Raw genomic sequence first — 19,846 nt, 5'->3', positions numbered from 1 at the left:
CAGTGGTGAGAATGAAAACTGCAAGATCTCAGGACTAGTTTAAATTATTAATAGAAAAATTGAAAATGAAAAAAAGTCCCCAAAAATAAATTTGACATAAAAATGTTTTTAAACAATAAGTCTTTTTTATGGCACATTCCCTTTAACAGCTAAATGTTTTTGCTCAGATAGGTGTAGATAGGACGGTCTCACTCCTAAGTGTTACTATGCGCTTACCCTGGCCAGATATTTCCAGTCCAGCAGGTCAGAGAGACGCTCTGTGCGGTTCCTCTGAATGATACGCTGGCGGCGGGTCTGCTGACAGAAGCTGTACAGGAAGGAGGTGAGCTGAGTGCACGATTCGTCCACCGAGCGGAAGCGGCGATCTAGGATGTAGATACCTGCAGGGGCACAAGGCTTTATAATATAGCAGCAGCACATGATGATAAATGCCCGTCACATAAGGCTACATTATAATGTACAGCTCCTTACCATAGGCAGAGGGGTCAGCAATATGCTCCTCCATGAAACATCCAAATCCGGACAAGTTGGTGGAAATGCTGGGGATCCCCATAACCGTACATTCAGCTGAAAACAAGATTAACAGAATAGGTGAATGCTGATGGCTTCTTAGGTGGGCTTAATAGAGAATGGGGTCTATAGTGTCAGAGCACGCAGATGTCCCTCTTCTTCAGATACTTGTCCTTAGAGCCCCATTTGTGTCATTTCCAGCCTAAGGGTACGTTCACATGATGCAAATCTTCTGCAACCAATTCTAATATCAAATATATAGATTTTTTTACTTTTTTTTTGCGCTTTAGGGCACAAACATTGCAGATTTTTTTGCACCTGATCCACATCACATGAACATGGCCTTACAGTGCACCAACACTCGGTAATCACTAAGCTGGTGGTGACACAATATGTTTGACACTGCATGAAGACTAGGCTGGGTATTGTGTTATAATGTCACTAGGATCATAGCGTGACTTCCAGCGCAGGAACAAAGTTCCAAAGTTTGCTTTGCACTGTGTATACAGGTTGTGTATGTTACTCCCTACATTCACTCTCTTCAGGAGTGGATCCTATGACATAATGGGGGAAAGGGGGGGCACTGTGACGTCCCACTGACCAGGAGAGTGAGCGGCAGATGTCTCATTTTGACCCTTATGTCCCTGTGAGGTTTAAATGACAGTGCCCATTTAAAGGGGTTATCAGGCATTAGGACATTTTTATATATAATACTGACCATGTGGAGAACATAACAGACATGTTATGCTTACCATGCCCATGACCTCTCCGGTGTCCCCCGCTGACTTGTCTCGGAAATGACAGCCCACTCAGCCAATCACTGACTGTGGCGCTGTCCTGTCCTGTGGCGCTGTCACTGATTGGCTGAGTGGGCTGTCACTCCCGAGACAAGTTTGTAAGTAATGGCGGCTGCAGTCAGCGGGGAACACCGGACAAGACACTGGGGGACCGGGGAGAGCTAAGCACACCACGTTTATTAACTCCTCCCCCAGGGCAGCATTATATAACAAATGTCCTAACACCAGATAAACCCTTTAAGGCTTCTACATACACATACTCACATGACTCTGTGGCCAGTGCAGTTCCATGGCGTCCCATTTTCACAGACCCCCTGGCGCAGAAGTGACATCACTGCCATGCCGGTGAGCTGGAAGAATGGGAAGATGAGGGACTGTGCTGGCCGCCATGTCATGCGAGTATGTGGGAGGGGGAACTCCGGCCACAAGAGAGACCTGCCCTCTGCCAGTGGGTGCTGTGAGCCGTAGCCACCATGGAGTCAGGCCACCTTTCTCCAGGGCCCCCTGCCGCATGGGCCTCGTAGCAGTCACGTGGTGTGCCTCCATGGTAGCTATGCCACTGGCTGGAACACAAAAGCGCAGTCTAGCAATACTTCATATGCGGTATCTGATAAATATAGTGTTGAAAGCTCTGTCTGTATAAGCTGATCTTTGGGAATGCTATTAACATGAAACATTCACATACAAGGATGCCCATTCAGACAGCTACCCTGCAAGGGTAATATACAAGTACAGAAATCAGTGTACTGGGCTGGTTTATACAGGGAAGCTACCCAAATATGCATAAAGCACAATTTAGATCGTAAAATGAATACAGAAAAGCAGCAATAAGTTCATTTAAAGGCCGACATATCTACAAAAAGCTACGGAACTGGACCGTCATAGCTTACCGGGTGTGTATCCCCAAGGCTCATAGTAAGACGGGAAGACTCCCAAGTGGCATCCCCGTACAAACTCCTCATAATCCACTGGTAATAGTGGGCTTGTAGAGGACAGAAACTCGGGATGGAAAATGATCTGTGAGGGAGAGAGAGGGGGAAATGGAGAGAAACAGAAGAACAGAGATAAATGAGAGAATTAGCAGGAAACAAAGAAACATAGAAGGAAATGTGTTAATAATCAGAATGAAATGAGTGACAGTAACACTGCTGCAACCCTGGTACATGGCCTTTCACCTAGAGCACAGTTACAGTAGTACACTATGGCAGAATGACTGCTGCAATAGCGCCACCTACCTGCAGAACAAGCAAACTACATAAAGATTATAAAGATAACATAAAATTGTTATTTTCCCATAGTACAAAGTTTCCAACAGGATTTAGGGGGAGATTAATCACAGTTCCATAGGAAATGAACGGAACTCTGGGCCCCAGCGGCCGGACCTCTCACAACTTCTTAGTTATGCCCTATTTTGCGGATGCTGTGGACAGGGCATAACTTGTTCATATAAGACTACCCCTGACTCCACCAATCCGAGCTTCTTACATGTTACGTTGACATGTCAAGGTTAACCCTTTAATGTATAGTCCAGACTTCACTAGACAAAAATTTTAACCCTTGGCACAAATAAAAGATAAAATAAAAAGACAAACCAGAAACTAGGTACAGCAGTCTGTCCAGAGTGGGAAAGTAATAGAGGTATACCCATCTTACAACACGGACAGCATTTAGAAGGATATTCTCATCATCAAGAGTTATTCCCAGCAGAACAGCGGGGGTCTGATCCCTTTGCACTGCAGAACAGCAAGGTATATGACTGTAGCTGTGCCTGGTGCCGCAGCTCAGACTGTGTTCTATGCAAAGAGCTGAGCTGCAATCTTGATAGGTGGATAGGCCATCCTACTGCATGCCATTAGAAAACTGACTGTAACTTGTGAGTATCTTATATGAATACAGCCTAAGGCTATGTTCCCACACAGTATTTTGGTCAGTATTTTGCAACCAATGGATTGAAAACACAGAAAGGCTATGTTCACACACTGAAATTGAGTGGATGGCTGCCATATAATAGTAAATAATTGCTGCTATTTTCCATTAATTGGCGTCCATCCACTCAATTTCAACAGTGTGTGAACATAGACAGTTTTTTCAAGTAGGGGGAAAAGGGAAAGAGTGCATAGTCTATGGTGCTTTGTGAACAAAGAGAAAGCAGCATAGAGTTTTGCACTGCCTGACAGAAATGTACCAAAATCTAAGCCATATTAAAGGGGTAGTTGACCAAAACGTTTCTTCTTTTCTTTCTAATTAACTGACGCCAGAAAGTGCCAAAGATTTGCTGCTGTATGTCCTGCAGGAAGTGGTGTATTCTTTAAATTTTGACACCGTACTCTCTGCTGCCTCCTCTGTCCGTGACAGGAACTGCCCAGAGCAGTAGCAAATCGCCATAGAAAACCTCTCCTGCTCGCCAGAATGGAAAGAATAAACCACTTCCTGCAGGACATACAGCAGCTGATAAGTACTGGAAGACTTGAGATTTTACAAATCTCTGGCACCAGTTGATTGTGAAGATTTTTTTTTTGGGTAAGCCACCCCTTTAAAGATGGTGAAAATTAAAATCAGACAGTCTAAAGAGACCGCAGATTTATAAAACAGCCTGTGCTCCTTTTAAAAATCTGGTGGATTTGTAGAATGTGTCGTCTAAGCTGAGAATCACACACTTATTTAATGATTCCCTCCAGAGTCTTCCTCACCTTCACACGGTCAGCACTACTGTTGAAGAGCCCAATCCTCCTGATAGTATTCAAGATGGCATCTGTGGAGTCATCCAGCATGTTATGGGTGCAGACTGGAGGGAATGACTGTCTCTGTAGGGAAAGTGCGTTCATTGTAAGTCATGGTTATTCATATGGCAGTGCAAGTATGTCGTATTCATGAAAATCAATGCTCATTTAAAGGAAAATCCCTTCTCTAACTAAGAGCCCTATTACACTGAGCAATAATCGGCCGAATCGGGCAAGGGCTGCATGGACATTGCTAACGATGTCCATGCAGCCCTTACTGCTCGATTATCGGGCCATCTAATAGGGCCAATTTAGCAGATCGGTGCTCGTTTATTAAAATGATCAGGCCGTAGTGGTTCATGTAGTAGGACCCTAAGGCTGGGCCAGTGATCAGATGATCGCTCTGCTGTCCAGCTTAAGAAGGACCTGCATACAGAGCTGGAAAGAGTCCTCCGATGCATGGTATCAGGCTGCAAACCTGCTTCTCAACATTGAAAAAAAAATTCATGTTCCCGCACATGGATGATAACTAACACACACATAAAACGCCTACATGTTTCAAGTCATAAGGCTATTGTTATTCAGAGCATGATTAAGCGCCTTCTGATTCAAAACATGTAGGCTTAGTTTGTGTGGTTTTTATGCCATTTTGTAAGTCCATGATTTTAAAGTGAAGAAATAAATCTTCAAGTTTGACATGTATCTATGTACTTGGACAATAATATTCTTTATGTAATACTGAGAACCATAGTCTGAGAGTGGCACTGACTACAGAGGGAGCAAGGTGCTCCTTGCCACTCCATCCTGTATAACGTCCATATTGTGCCGTATCTGCTCTTTGCACATGTATGATAAATTTCCCCCTATTTTCAATACGAAGGTTAAGCCGCCATACCTGTGTGGCAAATATAGCTCTCTTCATCATAGTAAAATCTTCTTTATCGAGCATCTTATTCATGTCAGGCAGATTCCCTCTGCAATGGAAACAAGTCAGATGACGATTACCCATTTGCTTCACCTGTCACCACAACAACTATATTATATGACATTACAGAATAATACTGATATCACTTACACTAGTAATGACTCGTATAGTTTCTTCCCAAACTTCTCTTTCACTGCATTTGCTGTATCCCTGTAGATACACAATATAGAAAATAATATGTTACGTCACTCATATCCAGTTCTTCATGTGTCTATCACAAGGACAAATACATCTAGGAAAACATTTGGCCTGGTGAACGCATCATAAACCGCATCTCCGTGCATTATCAACGGCCATGTAACTTCTCTGGATTATCGGCCATTGAATTTCATCGTCATAGGCTGCACATCCCCCATTTACACAGGGCCATGTGGGGTTTAAGACTTGACATAGCAGGCCCACTCAGCCTTCTCACCCATTCATTGGCTGTAGATTTGTTTAGTCCCTGCCACGTCACGTCTCAAACATTGGAAGTGGACGCACACCAGGAACAGGAGCAGCTGAATAGGGGTGGCAGCGCCGGAACCAGGGAGGTAAGTATGCGTGTAATTTTTTTTTACCAACTCCTTCTATAAGAAAGGGGTCCTGGCCAGACAACCCCTTTTAAACCAGCCTTTATTTGGCTTTAAAACTGTATAAAGAATTCCTGTATAAGTATCCCAGAAAATCAGCCATTTATTCCCTTCTCACCAACCCCAGATCAGACCGGACACTGGATGTAATATCAATTGAAGCAGCAGATTCCCTCCCCTACAGCAGTGTCTCATATAGCTGTTATCCTGCAGACTGAGATAAATTTTTCCTCCTTTTCCTTTTATCCTTACATTCCAGTTTTACCACTCCTGAGCTGGCACTATACAAATAAGAAAAAAAGCATTGAGCCACCTACCACAGTTGTTTCCGAACAGCTTGACCCTTTAGTGTTTCCACATTAAAATTATTGGTCCGTGCAGGCATAATGAAGAACGCTACAATGGTGATGTCACTTTGATTCACCTGGTGGAAGAAGAATCCCTTTAAGTCGTGTGCAGTGATAAGTATACATGATGCAGATGACAGCCTTTCTTTTCTCTCACCCTAAGAAGATAGTTCAGTCTGGCCAAGGCCTCCAGAAAAACGTCAGCTCCTTTGTTAGAAAATTCATAGCGCCCAGCGATGAAGAAGAAGAGGGTCTTGTCTAAATTGAAGTCCAGGTGTCTAAGGGATGAAAAAGGATAGTAAAGAAAGACGTCTTATGGAGGAAATCATTGAAAATTCTCCTAAATGGATTTTTGGAGGCAATAGGCCTATACATCGGCATTATGGCCTGATGACTGCAGCTGCATAAGAAAACTCATTCACCAAATGTAACTGATGAAAACTCTCACTCATTTCCTCATTTCACACATTTCCTTATTTCTTATAATGGTCAAAGATTACATTTACAAATTCTGCCCATTTCTGCTTATTTATAAGCAATTTCATAGAAGGCAGATTGTATATGCACAGGAAACAGTACACAATGAAGCAAGTTTTCCTTGCATTTTTACCAATTCCCAGTATCTAGTATTAGGAAAGAACCACAGGCCAACCGTGAGATGACATAACACAGCTAAAATGGAGGCTGACAAGTGACAGAAGGTGTAAAAAGAGGCATGACCGTAAAGATGATGACCTACAGCGACTGCTGCTCCCACATTGATCTGTCCTATTATCATCATATATACTGCAGTCTATGGTATTGTTCTGTAAGCGCACCCAGCAGGGCTGGGCTGAGACTAAAAAATTCATCCTTGGCATTGAGGGTCACAGAGGCCCGCTTGGTGTCTGGTTAATGTAAAACATATTTAAAGGGGTACACCAGCACTTAAAAAACTTTTCATATTGTGCTACCCTTATATAAAACATAATAAACACCTCTTCCTTCCCCAAAATCCTTCTGCGGCATCTCCTGTGGCCCCAAACAAATGCTGCAGCTGCCACTTTTATCACTGACTGAGACGGGGCAGTGCTGTGGCCAGTCATCAGCTGTGTGATGGCTGCTCTTCCCCTGAGTGGCTGCCCAGATTACGGCTCTATTCAACCAACAGATCTGATGACAGATTATCTGCCAAAGATTTGAAGCCAAACCCAGGAACAGACTATAAACAGAGATCAGGTCATAAAGGAAAGACTGGATTTCTCCTCTTTTCAAATCCACTCCTGGGTTTGGCTTAAAATCTTTGGCAGATAGGCTGTCGTCAGATCTGTTGGTGGAATAGGGCCTTTAGACCATCCAGGTGGCCCATTGAAGATAGCAGCAATTGTATAACATGGAGTGATGGGCAGCAGACCGTCAATGTTGTAATTGTTCTGATTCAATATCTTGAAAGACAACGATCGGCCAACATTGTACATGCTGGCTGATCATTGCCTTTTAACATGACCTATTACACCAAACGATTACCGTCCGAAAGGGCCAATAATCCCTTGGTGTAATAGGGCTCTGAGGCAGGTTTCCTTTTACTGGCACTAAGCAGACGTCTTGAACTGAAAAAGAAAGTACGGCAAACTTTTCATGAAAAAACAAAACAAAACTTACAGTTCTGTTTAACTAGGTACATTGGTTTTCACTGAGAAGATCTTACCCATAGAAATGTCCCCGGATAAACTCCTGGATGCGGTTCTTACTCTGAGCGTGGAGGTTCTGAAACTCGTGCATGGCGGAGAACTTCTTTACGTTTAAACCGTTTGGGGTCACGACATCTGCGAAAGTGGAACATATTGCAGGGTTACAGTCATCCCCCAATACAAATGTACCCATTCTAGCTGTAAAGTCATCTGTGGATAAAGGTTTCATAAGGCCCATTTTAACCCCTTCATGACCAAGCAATTCTCTTAGGTTTTTCACTTTCGCCTTGAAAGTGCCATAACCTTTTCATTTTTTTAGTCGACAAGTTGTACTTTTATTGGCCCCATTTTTAGGTACTTATAATTTTTTACTTGTTTTCTGTTACTTTTTTCTCAGGGAAATGAACAAGATACAGAAAGTCTGGTGTCGATTTTTCATTTTTATAGCGTTTACCTTGTGGGATAAATAATGAGAGAATATTATAGATGTATTATCCTGTCAACATAACATTGACAACTTACCTAACCAGCCTTGCTGGAGACAGACCCCCTGCTGCTATAAAAAAAATTATCTGCATCCCAGCAACTGCGTCACCCGGGTGCTGATGAGGTGAGAAAAGTCCAGAAACAACTTAAATACCACAATCACAATTTAGTACACTACAAGGATCGAAGGTTTCTCTGCTCCTGATAGTTACAGCAGGGGCCCGGTACCAGGCTACTTTTGCCCTGCCGACAAAAGACGTACTGGGTCATGAAGGGGTTAATGGCACTGGCATAATCAGATAGGGAGTTCCTGAGCATCGCCAGGGCTGTAACTACTTCTGTTTCCCTAGATTCTACAACCATTGAATTCAGCAATAAAGCTCTTCTCTACAACTCCTCAGTCACAACAGATGTATGCCAGGTTAAGAGCAATGGTAATGGTAATGACTGTATCATTATATATAACTGAATTGTAGGATTGTCTACAGTGAGCCACATGGCAGATTCCCAAGTAAGATGTTGGCCTGGGTTGGGATGTTGTAGACAGGCTTTTTTTTTTTTTTTTTTTTTTTTTTTTTTTTTTTTTTTAATAGAGTGTGGTGTCACAATAAATCAGGCTCCCTTTTTCTTGAAAAAAGTAGTAAAAAGGTCGCGTGTTGTCAACTCTGTGTGCAAAGATTTACTATAGGTCTAGCTAAAAAAAGACATTTTACATACCCTAAAAGGGAATTCTGATTTAATATAAGCCAACAACTCTGGATGATCTGCAATATATAGGCAACCCCATTCAATTGTATGGGCACAATGTAAAACATCATTCCCCCTGCAGTGGCGTTGCAGGGAATTTGAAATTTCTACAGTGTGCTTGCTGGGGGTTAAAGGAGAACACTTTGTGACCAGCCTATTGCCAAGAGATTCCTATAATAAGCAAGGATTATCCAAAGTGGAGAGGCCCTTTAACAGCCAATGGATAACAGAAATCTAGGGGGTGACTACCACCCTACTCAAAGAATCCAGCAAAGTCAATGCTGCACTCCAAACATCACTTAGCATCACCCTTGTACAGTAAAATACCCTTTAAACTGTGTTTCCCTTTAGAGGGTTCCTGTTACCTTTAGGCTGGGTTCACACACAGTATATTTCAGGCAGTATTTGGTCCTCATGTCAGGTCCTCATTGCAACCAAAACCAGGAGTGGATTGAAAACACAGAAAGGCTCTGTTCACACAATGTTGAAATTGAGTTAATGGCAAATATTTGCTGTTATTTTAAAACAACGACTGTTATATTGAAATAATGGCAGTTATTTACCGTTATATGGCGGCCATCCACTCAATTTCAACATTATGTGGACAGAGCCTTTCTGTGTTTTCCATCCACTCCTGGTTTTGGTTGCAATGAGGACCTGACATGAGGACCAAATACTGCCTGAAATGTACTGTGTGTGAACTCAGCCTAAAGCTGTACTCTGTACCCACAATCTGACCCCCCCAAACCACTTGTACCTTTGGATAGCTGCTTTTACTCCAAGATCTATCCTGGGGTCCGTTTGGCAGGTGATGCAGTTATTGTCCTAAAAAACAACTTTTAAACTTACAGCCCCATGCCTTACGGGCGTGGCTTAGAGTATCTGTGCCCTAACTTTGCACCACCCCTCTGTCCCTCCTCCCCACCCTCCTCATCATTAGGAATGCCACTGGAACATTTTCTCCATGCTGAACATTTGCACAGGTGTCTTAACGATCCAGCCCATGTGCCAGGCTGACACAGGTGGGGATTAGGAGGCAATCTGCCTGGAGCATTCCTAATGATGAGGAGGGTGGGGAGGAGGGACGAAGGGGTAGTGCCAGCCTAATGCATACCCAATCTAGGCCATTACCGTAGGGCACGGGGCTGCAAGTTTAAAAGTTGTTTTTTAGGACAATAACTGCATCACCTGCCGTACGGACCCCAGGACAGATCATGGATTAAAAGCAGCTATCCAAAGGTACAAGCGGTTTGGGGGGGGGGGGGGGTTCAGATTGTGGGTACAGAGTCGCTTTAAAAAATTGGTCAGGTGTGGGTATTTAGACCCTCAATAATCTTTAGATAGAATTGTGAGAAGCCCTTAGCTGCACACTGCACTGTGTATTAGTCTGGCTTCAGGAGGGCTTCATAGACCTACATTGGAGACTCTTTTAGTGAGACAGTAAAGGCCGGAAGCTGGAGATGGAAACACTTAATCGAGTGCTTCTCCCGGCTTTGTCTAATGATCAGTGGGGGTCTGAACCCCCTGACCTCAGCTGTTGCCTTGTTTAAAATATACTTTAAAGGGGTATTCCCATCTCAACTAATATAGTTATACTTGAAGGACTCAAACTAAACACTTTTTCAAATACATTCATATAGCAAAATTGCCTCCTTCCCTTACTATTGTTGAAAGCTCACTGTCTAGGTTACTGACCACCACTCTGCTCTAAAAGCAGCGTTTGGATAGATATATACATACACGAGTATATGTACAGGAATATATAGAGTATATATACTGTATAATATGTATATTATAGCTATAAATATATAAACATATAAAAGTCTGACAAACTGCTTTTAGAGCAGAATAGAGAAGGCAAGTTTGGTAAATGGATGTATTTGCAAGAGTTTATAACTTGATGTGTCCTATTAGCCGAGATGAGAATACCCCTTTAAAAAGCTGGTTAGTGTCACTAGAAGGATTCTCCCAGCGTCAGTCATTATCATCCAGACGTTCTGCCTCTTTGCCCCTTACCAGGTTTGCGTTTCAGCAGATGTTCGGCCTCTATTGCGGTGATCTGAGAGACGGTGGTGAAGACATGGCTGCACTGGACAGCAGCACGTTCCATACAGTATCGGTGATAGATCTGCCGATCCCCGGCTTCCTTATCTACATTAAACTGTAAATAAGCTTGGATTAGAGACATGAATATTCAGCAGGCATCCTAGTTACATAAGAAATAACCATTCTGTTATCTTAATACTTCATTTTTTCCGTGGGCGCAGTCATGATGAACAATAACAACTGCAACCGACCAAATGTTAGATTCACCCACAATCTGTATAATGTCCATAGGAGGAAGCAAGCCTGCAGATACACGTGTGCTTCAAGGGGAGGGGTGGTTATAAATCCCGCTTTAAATGACCTTATTGAGGTCTCTAAGTTAACCGGGAGGTCAGAGAAAACAGAGAGGCTACAAAAGCACCTCCATGAAGTAGATAAACAGTGCAGCGAGTCATTTCCCCAGAAGTGGCGCTGCAGGTAAAGAGAACACATGCTGCGGGGTTCCCCTGCCAATCACACTTACTGTGAGGAAACCTTCTAACAAAAGCTGGAACCAGAGAAGCAAAGGGCTGGTTACTATAAAGATATCTTACTAAATTAAAGGGGAACTCCAGCAAAACATTTTTTCATTCATATAAACTGGTGCCAGATATTTGTAATTTACTTCTATTCAAAAATCTGAAGTCTTCCAGTACTTATCAACTGCTGTATGTCCTACTTATCTATGTCTATAGTTATGTCAATCCACCAAGGTTACCCCAATCATTCTTCTCCTATAGGTCAGTCCCATCATTCCTTTAATGTCACTCCTGTAGGTCAAATTCCTGTAATATCACAGACATGTCACCTCCTTCTCATACCTCTAATGTCACCCACCCTCTCATTCCTCTAATGTCATCCCCGTCTCATTTCTTTAATGTCACCCCTTATGTTAGTTCCATCATTCCTCTAATGTCACCCCTAAATGTCAATCCCCCTCTCATTCCTCTGTTACCCCCATATGTCAGTCCCATCATTCCTCTAATGTCACCAGAACATGTCAAGCCCCTCTCATTCCTCTAATGTCACCTCCCTCTTATTCCTCGGTCATCCCCATGTGACATTCCTCTAATGTCCCCCCTAAATTTACATGGGGGGCATGTAAAGCCTTTAATCTGCCAGAGACAACCCCATTCTCCTGATAGGTGGTGCTATTAGAGGACAAATTTTTCTGGCCCATTGTTGATCTAAGTGGAGACTGAGAAGAAAAAAAAAAAAACTAAACATGTAAGGCTGGGTTCACACTGCAATCCGTTTTTATCAGTTTTTTTTGCAAAAAACAGATGAAAAAAAAAGGATGCATTTGTGTGCATCCGTTTTGATCCGTTTTTCCATTGACTTCCATTTTAAAAAAAAAAAACAGATCAAAACGGATCCGTTTTTTTTTTTTTTTTTTTTTAACGGACACAAAAGTAGTGTCAGTTACGTTTTTGTGTCCGTCAAAAAAGAAAACGGATCCGTTTTGATCCTTTTTTTTTTTTTTACAATGGAAGTCAATGGAAAAACGGATCAAAACGGATGCACACAAATACATCCGTTTTTTGCAAAAAACAGATTGCAAAAACGCAGTGTCCTTAGGGTCCTATTCCACGGGCCGAGGAGGGCCCGATCAACTATGTAAACGAGCGTCGATCTGCTAGATCGCCGCTCGTTTACTAGGCCTATTCCACGGCCCAATGATCGTTTAGCGAGGGCTGCAAGGACATCGTTACCGATGTCCTTGCAGCCCTTGCAGCATCATACATTACCTGTCCAGGCTTCTTCTCCGCGCTGTCTTCATCCCTGGGTCCCGCGCTCTCTGTCTTCAGAATGGCCGGTCAGCTGACAGGCCACACTCAGCCAATCACAGGCCGCGGCGGTCCCGGCCTGTGATTGGCTGAGCGCTCCGTCAGCTGACCGGCCATTCTGAAGATAGAGCGCATGGGACCCGGGGATGAAGACAGCGCGGAGAAGAAGCCTGGTAAGGTAATGTATGCTGCTGCTGCTTGTCCAATCGTCGGTCGGCCGCCGCGCACCGCTATTCAACCGTAGCGATGTGCGGTGGGGGAACGATGATTTTAGGTCTGGCCCTAAATGAACAATCAGCCGATGACACGATCATCGGCTGATCGTTCTCTCTATTTCACCGAACGATAATCGGCCGAAACGGGCCAAATGGGGCCGATCCGGCCGATTATCGTTACTGTGGAATAGGGCCCTTAGCCTCAGGTTTCACTAAAGTCTGTAGGTATTATGGAGAAATCATGATATCGTTCAAATTTAAGCAATAATCTTTACATGTTTTTGTAAGTAATGATCAAACGATCAAATCAAATAATCGTAACTAACAACTATCATTCCATTTATTATGGTAAAAAATTTCAGGTCATTCTCAAAAATTCTAGTTTGCATTCGTTTATCAATGATTGGTGGAAAAGAAAAATCGCTTCGTCTATCAGGAGCCTAAGGTGGGCCAGGGACCTTCTGCTGATGTGTAGCACCCCAAATGCCCCTATACTTAGGCGCAAAAAACACTCGAGTTGGATTCTATTGGATTAATAAGATTATCGTTGTAGGCTATATTGGTAAAAGATCACATCATGGACATCTATCTCAGGTTCCTGTCATGATATAACATCTCGCTATAGTCTGACATTTATACAGTGTTCTCACCGTCTGCAGGTTGTTGTAGAAGTCTACGCTTCCGGCACACAGATAACGCCCCAGGAGGGTGGCATGAGTGGTAAAGATGGTGGCCACCGGGAGTTTACGGACTCGGCACAAACATAAGCCAACGCCAGCTAGCCACTCGTGGAAATGGGCCACGATATATGGCTTCTCATCGCCACATTGTGCTGCATACTGAAGGCATAAGAACAGACAGGGGATTAGTGGGTGTAATGACCATAACCATTATATTGTGTGTTGCATCAGTCATCCTTATACGTCAGCACTTACCTCACCCAGGAACCACGCTGTTAGGAAGCCGAACAAGACCGCATCATTTGCTTCTCTATCATACCATGGGATCCCTATGGTGCAGCTATCCCACAGCTCCGTCTTCCAGCGGTCGAGGCTCCAGGCGGTGGCTGCTATGTCAATGAGGATTACATACGGGCTGCCTTCTATCAGCCAACGGCCAAAGTAGATCTGTACAAGACAAGAAGCCATTCCATTAATACAAGGCAGATACAGGATATAATAACTATATAAATTCTGCATAGTAAATCTACACACCTGAGCCTCAGCATCAATGCTTCAAAGCTCTCAAGTACCTACAAACACGCAATACAGAACACAAACCACATGGTGGCTCCATTTCTGGAAACAATAAAGACTTACTTTTCTAATCTCACACAAAAACTTTTCAATAAACCTTTATGGGCACTTTATAGCTACTTAATTTAAGTCAGTTACTATTGGGGTATTTTACACACAATTTCATTGAAACTCTTTCAATGTAAGTGTAGCGATATAGAAATAAAACTTAATACTGTCCACTAGGTGTCAGTATAATACACTAATGTGCACTTAAAATTTTTTAGTTTGCATATTTCACCAGCAGGGGGAGACTCCAACCCTTCCCTTCCACAACTGTAGGCAAAGGCCAAAAAACACTTGAAAGCAGCACTTGACCACAAAGCATTATGGTCCCAAAGGCTGCGGTTTTTTTTGTTTTTTTTTAGCCAATGCTAAAAGTAAACTGAAAAGTAATGGGGAATATAAAGGATGGAGTTATAATTCTGAGAGATCAGGTGGTACCTGGGCCAGCTTCAAGGATTAACCTATTTTAACCCTCTGTGTGGCAGTCTAGGTTTGTTTACAATCTATTCATAAATCGGACAGATCAGGATGAAGTGTGGAGTGATGGCCAATAACCTGTATAACACAATATAAACCACTTTATATTAACAAACTATTACATTGTAGGTCGAATATCTTTGACCTTCTGGTGAAACACAAGACTTGGTGACCTCCGTGCAGTCACCTTCTCCATGATCTCCCAGCTGTCAGGACATCACAGGTCCTCAGCACCAAACTAATTCTGTGATCCTGTCCAGGAAGCCGGGCCCTAACACAATTTTTAGAGTTGACCTTTTCCATGGGCCGTAACTGGATCCAAGCATAACACCAGGTCACTGCAGCGGGACGACAGAATTAGCGCTTGGACGTGTGCTTCTGAACTCGTGGATTGGAGGGGGGGGGGGGGTTATTTTTTAGCAAAGTCACAAGATGGGAGGAATGTTTAGTCAACGTGTAAGACGAAATCGTAACAGTGCCGGCAAACGTGCAAAAGAATAGAAAGGACACCTACTGCTGGGTAGTAGGGCTCTACGTGATTGACTAGTCACTGACTACACTCAGTACAACCAATAGGATCCTGTCTCAGCTTATCTCCTGACATGTCGCAGTCCATGAGCGAAGACCATCCTATGGCCCTTATTTGTAGATAGCCGGCACTTGGAATCTGTCACATATAGTCCATGATAAAAAGGCCATTGAAACCAAAGGAGTTCTATCTTAAAGAGAAGCAGACACATTCCTTTTCTTTGTATTCTATATACCCCATGACAGCTGGAATGGAAGAAGTCCTCCCATGGATCCCCCGGTATAAGGCCCTACAGGGATTACAATGCTATACATCTGTGTGATGCAATGTATTAGAGTCACGCTGTACAGGTTGTAGTAGAATAGACTGCACCTCGTGTGTACACATTCGGATCACCGTATCTATACAGGTTATCAAGTACGTGGAGATTAGGAGACTTAATTTTCCTGAGTCATGTAGTAGTGGACACGTGTAGTGGCGGTGAGGCGCTCGGGTATGATTGTACATATCATTCCTGCAAAACTGAATATGCATTAAAAAAATGTACAGTCACGCAATGTAATAGGAAGGGCTCTGGGCGGTATGTCAGGCACCTCACAACTTACTTCAACAGAGCTGCCCTCTTATTTTAAAATTTTCTAAACTATAAAAAAAAAAAAAAGTTTTTAACAATCATATATATACTGACCTAGAAGCCATACGGTAGGCAAAGAGATGTGCCAGGGGCTTGGAGACCCAAAAATACCTCTGCTACTTAAGGGGTTTATGTAGATGTGGATGTGTCCCGGAGCATTACTAGAAGCAGAATTAGGTGTCCGGATGTTTGGAATTAAATAGGCACTGTCACTTTAAGAAACTTTTGACATGCCCTAAAGATTTGGGTGTTCTGGCCGATCATTACATAGAACTGGGAGAAGTCTCTGACATGTGAAAAGTGACAGGGGCAGTCTAGTAGAAAGGTCCTTGTGTTATGTAAGTGACAGAGATGCAATAAACCTTGTGTAAGCGCTTATACGCTACATTACTGGAATGCCGCCTTACACAACAGACAGACTTTGACTGCAGAGTAAAGGTTTTTTCAAGCAGTTTCTATTTCTTGAAGCCTAATATTTTATTATACATCCCTTCCAGCTGTCCACAAACATTACATAAAGATGTAAGAAGTTTTTTTTTTTTTTTTAAGAGATTTGTATGGTGCCAACACCTAACCATCGTATGTGGGCCGATAAGGAATAGCAATAGTTATGATTACAATACCATAATCAATCGATCACGACTGATCGCTCATGAGCACTGTGATTTTTCCTGTCACTGATCAGTCTGGTAAGCCGATGGGGGAAGGAATGGGAGATTTTTTATACAGTCCTTATCTACTGCGTAGGGAAAACTACATCAGTCCATAGCTAGCTCCAGATAACTAATCTTCCAGACACTTACACTTCCAAGTCCAAAACCCAAGGGTCACATAATTAGGTTGCCAAAAATGGCTCCATGGCCTGTCCTACCACTGTACTTCACATTATGGAAATACATCTACAAGATAATAAAGCAATGATAAGAGCAGTCACCTAAGGACAGATGTCCCAATAATGAGACATTTCCTGTTCCTGGAGCTCTTGTGAACTGGTGATGATGACACACGACCAATCCTTTCCCATTTAAATAACACTTGAACACAATATATACAGTGGGGAAAAAAGTATTTAGTCAGTCACCAATAGTGCAAGTTCTCCCACTTAAAAATGAGAGGCGTCTGTAATTTACATCATAGGTAGACCTCAACTATGAGAGACAAAATGAGAAAACAAATCCCGAAAATCACATTGTCTGATTTTGTAAGAATTTATTTGCAAATTATGGTGGAAAATAAGTATTTGGTCACCTACAAACAATCAAGATTTCTGGCTCTCACAGACCTTTAACTTCTTCTTTAAGGGTATAAACACACACACCGTATACGCAGCGTATTTACTGCTGCGATACGCAGCAAATACGCAACAAATACGATCTAAGTAACTGAACACAGCATCAAATCTGCACCATCAAATCTGCTGCGTATTTGCTGCGTATCTGCTGCGTATATGGTGTGTGTGTTTGTACCCTAGTTTACACGTAACGATTATCGTGCGAATTTGCGCGATAACGATCGAATTCGAACGATAATCGTACGTGTAAACGCAGCGAACGATCAAATGACGAACGATACATCGCTCATTTTGATCTTTCAACATGTTATCAAATCGTCGTTCACAAAAATTCGCAAATCGTTCCGTGTGAACAGTCGTTCGCCGATTTAACCAATGTGTGAGATAGGCTTAAGCGTTCGCAAAACGATCGCAAAACGAATTTTCGTTACTCCAACATAGTTAATCGTACGATCGGGCCAATTATCGTTTCGTGTAAACGCAGCATTAGAGTCTCCTTTTTCCTCCACTCATTACCTGTAGTAATGGCACCTGTTTAAACTTGTTATCAGTATAAAAAGACACCTGTGCACACCCTCAAACAGTCAGACTCCAAACTCCACTAGACCAAAGAGCTGTCAAAAAGGACACCAGAAACAAAATTGTAGCCCTGCACCAGGCTGGGAAGACTGAATCTGCAATAGGCAACCAGCTTGGAGTGAAGAAATCAACTGTGGGAGCAATAATTAGAAAATGGAAGACATACAAGACCACTGATAATCTCCCTCGATCTGGGGCTCCACGCAAAATCTCACCCCGTGGAGTCAAAATGATCACAAGAACGGGGAGCAAAAATCCCAGAACCACGCGGGGGGACCTAGTGAATGAACTCCAGAGAGCTGGGACCAATGTAACAAAGCCTTCCATCAGTAACACACTACGCCGCCAGGGACTCAGATCCTGCAGTGCCAGACGTGTCCCACTGCTTAAAGGAGTAGTGCGACACTAAAAAATTATTCACAGAATAACACACATTACAAAGTTATACAACTTTGTAATGTATGTTATGTCTGTGAATCGACCCCTTCCCCGTGTCCCACCACCCCCGCCCGTGTACCCGGAAGTGTGTGGTGCATTATACATTACCTGATCCGTGTCAAGGGCCACCGCCATTTTGTGCCAAACGTCATCTTCGGACGGACGGCCGAATCGCTGTCGCCGTCCCCCCTCTGCCGCGATTGGCTGAGCAGCTGATGACGCGGCGGAGGGGGGGGCGGCGGCAACTAATCGTCCGTCCGTCCGAAGATGACGTTTGGCACAAAATGGCGGACGGCCCTCGACACGGATCAGGTAATGTATAATGCACCACACACTTCCGGGTACACGGGCGGGGGTGGTGGGACACGGGGAAGGGGGCGCCAGTACATGTCCGGGCCCGTCTGAAGTTTGCTAGAGAGCATTTGGATGATCCAGAAGAGTATTGGGAGAATGTCCTATGGTCTGATGAAACCAAAGTGGAACTGTTTGGTAGAAACACAACTTGTCGTGTTTGGAAGTAAAAGAATACCGAGTTGCATCCATCAAACACCATACCTACTGTAAAGCATGGGGGTGGAAACATCATGCTTTGGGGCTGTTTCTCTGCAAAGGGGCCAGGACGACTGATCCGGGTACATGAAAGAATGAATGGGGCCATGTATCGTTAAATTTTGAGTGCAAACCTCCTTCCATCAGCAAGGGCATTGAAGATGAAACGTGGCTGGGTCTTTCAACATGACAATGATCCAAAGCACACCGCCAGGGCAACGAAGGAGCGGCTTGGTAAGAAGCATTTCAAGGTCCTGGAGTGGCCTAGCCAGTCTCCAGATCCAGAAAACGTTTGACCTCTGTCATTGCCAACAAAGGATATATAACAAAGTATTGAGATGAAATTTTGTTACTGACCAAATACTTATTTTTCACCATAATTTGCAAATAAATTCTTACAAAATCAGACAATGTGATTTTCTGGATTTGTTTTCTCATTTTGTCTCCCATAGTTGAGGTCTACCTATGGTGTCAATTACAGACGCCTCTCTCATCTTTCTAAGTGGTGGAACTTGCACTATTGGTGACTGACTAAATACTTTTTTTCCCCACTGTAGGATCATCTAGGCCAGGAATGGGGAACCCTCAGCCCTCCAGCTACTGTAAAACTACAAATCCCATCATGTCTAAACAGCGTCCAGGCATGATAGAAAATGTAGTTTTGCAACAGTTGGAGGGCTGAAGGATCCCCAACCCTGGTCTGGGCCCTGACCTGATCTGATCTAATGGCCTTTTTGTTAAGATGAAGTGTAGTATCTGCTCTAAGCAGTAGTTTGGGTATGGGGCCACTAAGAGGAAGGAGGTACAAAAGGAGGTTTAGCTAAAGGTGCATGCAGGATGGCTCACTGGTTATATGTACGCTACTTGGGGCTTCTAGCTCCGTATCAGTGTGTTAGGAAGTTTGGAGAATACTGACATGCTCCCGGAAAGGTGAATTAATGGGTACCAGGAATGGATAAGTCAATGTGTACCTCTTTCACTGTTTTAAGCGCACTATGCTGTACTAAAGACTAGCCTCCTAGCTGATTTGGAATACAAGGAATTTTTATACTGCCCGCCATTGAAATAAGCTAGCTTTACATGGCCTATTTACTTAAGGCCCTATTACACACAGCGATTATCGGCCA

General features: G+C 43.3%; 1 protein-coding gene across 1 annotated transcript in view; it reads right to left on the bottom strand.

Moving 5' to 3' along the window:
* The window catches only part of GYS1 (glycogen synthase 1), a 34,997-nt gene that overhangs the window by 2,670 nt on the left and 12,481 nt on the right, over nt 1–19,846 (bottom strand). Inside the window, exons 3-14 of the mRNA XM_069948785.1 lie at nt 13,857–14,048; nt 13,572–13,760; nt 10,851–10,995; nt 7,619–7,736; nt 6,089–6,209; nt 5,902–6,008; nt 5,103–5,162; nt 4,923–5,001; nt 3,998–4,111; nt 2,198–2,324; nt 472–567; nt 217–380 (exon numbers count right to left, since the gene is read on the bottom strand). Coding sequence (XP_069804886.1) covers nt 217–380; nt 472–567; nt 2,198–2,324; nt 3,998–4,111; nt 4,923–5,001; nt 5,103–5,162; nt 5,902–6,008; nt 6,089–6,209; nt 7,619–7,736; nt 10,851–10,995; nt 13,572–13,760; nt 13,857–14,048 — 1,512 coding nt within the window. The remainder of the gene's footprint in view (nt 1–216; nt 381–471; nt 568–2,197; nt 2,325–3,997; nt 4,112–4,922; nt 5,002–5,102; nt 5,163–5,901; nt 6,009–6,088; nt 6,210–7,618; nt 7,737–10,850; nt 10,996–13,571; nt 13,761–13,856; nt 14,049–19,846) is intronic.

Source organism: Dendropsophus ebraccatus, chromosome 12 (genome assembly GCF_027789765.1).
Source record: "Dendropsophus ebraccatus isolate aDenEbr1 chromosome 12, aDenEbr1.pat, whole genome shotgun sequence".
Lineage (NCBI taxonomy): Eukaryota > Metazoa > Chordata > Amphibia > Anura > Hylidae > Dendropsophus > Dendropsophus ebraccatus.
Note: the sequence above shows the minus strand (reverse complement) of the source record. Positions and strands in the feature narration are given on the sequence as shown.